Genomic DNA, 5,000 nt, shown 5'->3' with positions numbered 1-5,000 from the left:
AATGCTTGCTGTAGTGGACGTTTAACTCATGTCCTGTTTTGCGTTTTCTTTCTCGAAGCGCATATAAATGTCTGTAGCTTTTGTCTAGTAAATGTTTAGCAGTTGTTTTAGTCCTATTCTGTATAATCAGTGTTTGTTATTGTTTTGTACCTGTGTAAGTCTTGTGCGTTTAAATGTTTATATATGTTTAGTGTTTATATGATTCACATACATTTAAGCATATTAGGTGTCTGCGTTCATTCTTGCTTTAACCAAATCGTATACACAATATTAATGTGTAGTTTATGTCAGTTTGTGAACGTGTAATAACCTATGTGTTTGTACTTGCTAGGCTTCACCTCACAACTGGTTGTCCTATCGACCTTCCTTGTCCTAGAGAGCTTAAAACACAACAAAAAATAAGGGTAAAAATCACCAACATTCAGCCTTGACATCAAGTCCAAGGACGACCCTCCTGCGGAGTCCAGGGTTGCGAGGCCTACCACGACCACCCAACTATGTTTCAGATCGTGACGACCTTAGGCTCAGAGTCTGTGTCCAGCTTCACCTCCGCCGAAGACGTCCGGAGGCTCCTTGGGCAGAGTGTACTTCAGCCCCACAGCATGTAGTCAGGCAGCTCAGGGGCGCCGCCGCCACACCATTACCTGTGTAAGGTGGACGTACACGTATTCTTGCATTGGGTATGACACTGCACCCCCACCTTAGCCGCCTTGGAACTCCTGTATTTTCTCTCTCTCTTGTTCCCTCTTGATCTGACCTGTCTCCTGTATAACAGAAAACTCCATGCACTCACTCACTCACTCACTCACTCACTCACTCACTCACTCACTCACTCAGTCATTGTGTATGACTATTAATAAGCACAGTACAACATTCCCTTGACTCGCTCTATCTTCATCGTCAAAACTTTCTTCCTGTCTGTGACTATACTACTAAATTCTATTCCACGCTTCATTGAGGCAATAATGAAGCTCAAATTTCCCTCTCGACTGTTGCTCGGGATCCAGTCGCATGTTGCGTGAGGACTTGCTGCAACAGGTATGCACGCCGTCATCGGTAAACGTTCTTTTCCCGAGGTCTGTGGCTTGCGTCTTCTGCATGGTTTGACTAGCGAATGGTCTTGGTTCGGTTTCTGTGTTTAAGTTTTCTTTGGGTTTTTTTTCCTGATTTCTTTTTTTTAAAGATAATTTCCTGTTTTGCTATTTGTCCATTTATTTTGCTTGATCTCGTTATTCTAATTTTTCCTCAGTGGTTTTACTTTTACTACCAGTGTTCTCACTTCACTTTGTGTTATTTTTGTATATATTTATCCCCCTCTTATTTAACAATGCACGATAACTGTACATAAACAAATATAATTTTTAAATTGCCATTTCCAGCATTAATATATATATATATATATATATATATATATATATATATATATATACACACACACATACACATATGTGTGTGTATATATATATATATATATATATACATATATATGTATATATATATATATACATATATATATATATGTATGTATGTATGTATGTATGTATGCATGTATGTATGCGCATTCAATTAACTAGTGTCTTCTTCGTGGACTTGGGTGCAAAATCTCGTTGGTTTTGACAGAAACTCTTGAAAGGACTGTTGACCGGGTTCATATTTGGCACAAATTATGTTGAAGTAAAATACGAGTCGGGTTCGAATTTGGTTACAGTAAACCAATTTTGCGAAGAGTCTTAAATTTTGCACCCGAGTACATGGGACGGACTGTAATTATGAATAAAACTATTAGCACCCCCAATAGGATTACTACTATCAGGATGATTCCCAATGGCATTGCAGTAATATTGCAATAACATCTACAAACTTCTCAGACAGTATGATTTAGAACCCTTGACTGAAGTATCTGCATTAAAAAAAAAAAAAAAAAAAAAAATCCTTATCGTTATTCGTTAATCTTACGGCCCCTCACATTTTCCCCCACGTCCCGAAATTGACACAAACTTATATTTTTTCTCCGCACAGATTATCGGTTTATTAGGGCGAGACGTGCAGGGACGAACGCACAAGCCCGGAGTCAGTACGAAGGCAGGACTCCGGCCCCAGGATTTCATCGGCCTCAACGCCCTCACCAGCATCCCGCACAGTCTTTAGACACCGCCTCCCAAGAAAGTCCGAATTACCTCCGATACGACCCGTGTGGTTGTCTCTCCCCAGTGATTTTGTTAACACGGCTCATGCAGGGTTTTTTGTTTGTTGTTAGGAAATGTGCTTTGTTTTTTTGTGTTTTGTTTTTTGTATTTTTTTTTTCTTTTGTGTTTCGTCGATTTTTAAAAAAAAAATATTTGAATCCTGGATAATAAGGGATGAAAAGTTCCGTTTGACAGGGCGAATACGAGATAATGTGTTTTATGATAGACTCAGATCATTATTTTTAGCATAACTTCTTTCATCCAAAGGCTGCTACAATTTGAGTGGCAGAAACTGTAAATAGAGTTTAGAATCATCAGAGCATCACTCTTCTTTTCCATTCCTAATAACAACGATTATACAACGGTGTGATAATGACTTGATATTTATTCACGTTCACTGTTGATCATTCGTCCCTTGTAAATGTGTAAAACCCCAGAGTAAATGTTATCACATTGTGCATTAACCACCGTCTGCAGAGTCATCTACCTCCACCGTGCCCTTTGTCCCAGGTCTTATTTGTCTTTCCTGCTTTTTAAATTATTAGTTAGATCCTCTATCTTCTATTAATTCCGTGACGTTGTGTGCATCGCAGAATCTTTTTTTATCTGTAATTACCATTTAGAGGACTGTATCACATGTTTTATATATTTTCGAGACTTGTCAATTATTTATTTTAAAAGTATATGCAATTAAAAAAGTATTTGCAATATATTTTGTTTGGTCTCCTTTTTTTACTAAACGACTTAATTTTTTTTTTATTGAAGTACATCCTAACACAGAAAAAGACGGAAGTCGTTTATGATATTTTATGTTGAAATATGGCTTATTTAGATATAGGGGAACTCTTTTCCGCCTTTGTCGCGATATACTTAAAAGTTCCCCAGACATAAAAGAAAAAAAATGGAACTGATGTGGTAACTAAGATTAAATGGCCTACTTCTGGTATGTAGATCAACTAAGGGGGGGGGGAAATCACATGGCTAGGAAACCATTTTTATAAGGTTTGAATTAAGTTCAAGTTAGGTATCAGGATATATTGCTATCTAATTACATTCTTGTTACATCGAGCCAGGTGATTGTCATTTTTTCACTGGAAGGATTGTGCCTAAGTTACAAAAAAGCCAGACAGGAAACATTAGATATTCCGCATCTCGGTTCCTTTCCGGTGCGCAGTACATGTCGAGTTGATTTGTCCACCTGCTGAGTGGTAGTCCGAGTGTTTGATCAGTTGTTTTATTTTGCGATCCCACTGTATCTCGTGTCTTTACTTTGGTTACCCTTGGTCATAGTTATCATTTTGGTTTACTTTTACTGGGTTAGGTTCTTTTTCTAATATAAGACAGTATGAAAGAGTTGTAGTTTGTTCTCGATTGCCTTGTCGATCAATCTTCCATTTCGAGTATATATTTAATTTAGGTATCTGAAGGAATAGGGTTCAAGGAAACCATATATATTTATTTAGACTAAATTATTTTGTGAAATTACAAGCTGAAGATTTTTTGTAATTTTCACTTTCTTTGGAGCACAAACCGCCCATATTTTTTTATTTATGTAAATGTATGAATTATTTCAATTAACCAGGGACGGGTCAAACAAGGTTCCTGGGTTGTGTAAACCTTAGGTCTCAGTTATTAGACAAGAGGATTATAAACAAGGTGTGCCGAAGTAGGTGGTAAAAAGTTGTTCCATGATATCATCTGACTTTTATCTCAGCAAAATCTGAAATCCGTCTTGACCGGATATAATGTGCGTCTTGAGACAGAGAATTTGAATGTGGAAGAAGGCTAACTGTAGATAGATGAAAATGATATGCTCGTACTTCGGACAGGATAAGATGTGCCCATGAGTGGCCGAACACAGGGTCCGTGGGCGTTACACAATTTGTTAGTGTTGCGCCCTGATTCCGGAGTGGCCGTCCCGTGCGACCCTAGAAATAACCCATTCACAAGATCTTCAAGTATGACACGAGCACGAGTGGATGGCGTAGTAAAGCGGGCGGCCAGCTGATCCATGGCGAGAGGCATCGTGCCAGTTAGTACGTGGGGGATGGCACGCCGCCTTCTGGCAGCTTCGCGTGACTATATTTCGAAAATCCCCATAAGACTGAGACATCATCGTAAGGCACGGCGCCAAAGATGCAGCTCACGGGATCCAGCTGTTTCGGATATAACCATAGCGCAGTGTGTAGACGAATCTCGTTTATTGGTTGAAACTAGGCTCGTAGATTCCCACGCTTCCTCGGGGTTTTAACCTAAATTTGGACAGTTAGGAAGAAAAGCAATGATTCAGTGAAAAATTTAGAAATATCATGAAATCTCAGAGTATATCGCAACCTACACTTGGTATTGGACATTCAGACATATAACTGTTGTATTCGTTATAGATAAGATATTCAAAACGTTACTATAAAGATGTTTTATCTAAATGATATTGCATATATTTTTCCCATAGTAAAGTCACATAAACATACATAACCACGGGAACTTGAGATTTACCCTAACAAGCCAATATGAGTAGCCAAAACACTTTCTTCACTACTAAATACACTGCCTCATCTCAGCTGGGCAGTTGGCCAGAAAGAGTACGTTAGCCTGAGTATGCGTATGCTTGTTGATACACACACCACGTATGGAAATATGTGAGTCTGATCACGTACACATCCAACCATGTGTCAGAAACCGGTTTGTAAACATTTACGTCTTGTTTTGTTTTGGTATGTTTTATATATATATATATATATATATATATATTATTTATATATATATATATATTTATTTATTTATATGGGTATTTATATATATATAAATATGTAT

The 5,000-nt window shown here is 38.0% G+C and overlaps 1 protein-coding gene across 1 annotated transcript in view; it reads left to right on the top strand.

Annotated features, from left to right (window-relative positions):
- Nucleotides 1-2,896, top strand: part of LOC125036499 (alkaline phosphatase-like) — a 63,638-nt gene extending 60,742 nt beyond the window's left edge. Inside the window, 1 exon segment of the mRNA XM_047629135.1 lies at nt 2,020-2,896. Coding sequence (XP_047485091.1) covers nt 2,020-2,148 — 129 coding nt within the window. The 3' untranslated portion in view covers nt 2,149-2,896.
- The last annotated feature ends 2,104 nt before the right edge of the window (nt 2,897-5,000 follow it).

The sequence above is a fragment of the Penaeus chinensis genome, chromosome 21, assembly GCF_019202785.1.
Source record: "Penaeus chinensis breed Huanghai No. 1 chromosome 21, ASM1920278v2, whole genome shotgun sequence".
NCBI lineage: Eukaryota > Metazoa > Arthropoda > Malacostraca > Decapoda > Penaeidae > Penaeus > Penaeus chinensis.
Note: the sequence above shows the minus strand (reverse complement) of the source record. Positions and strands in the feature narration are given on the sequence as shown.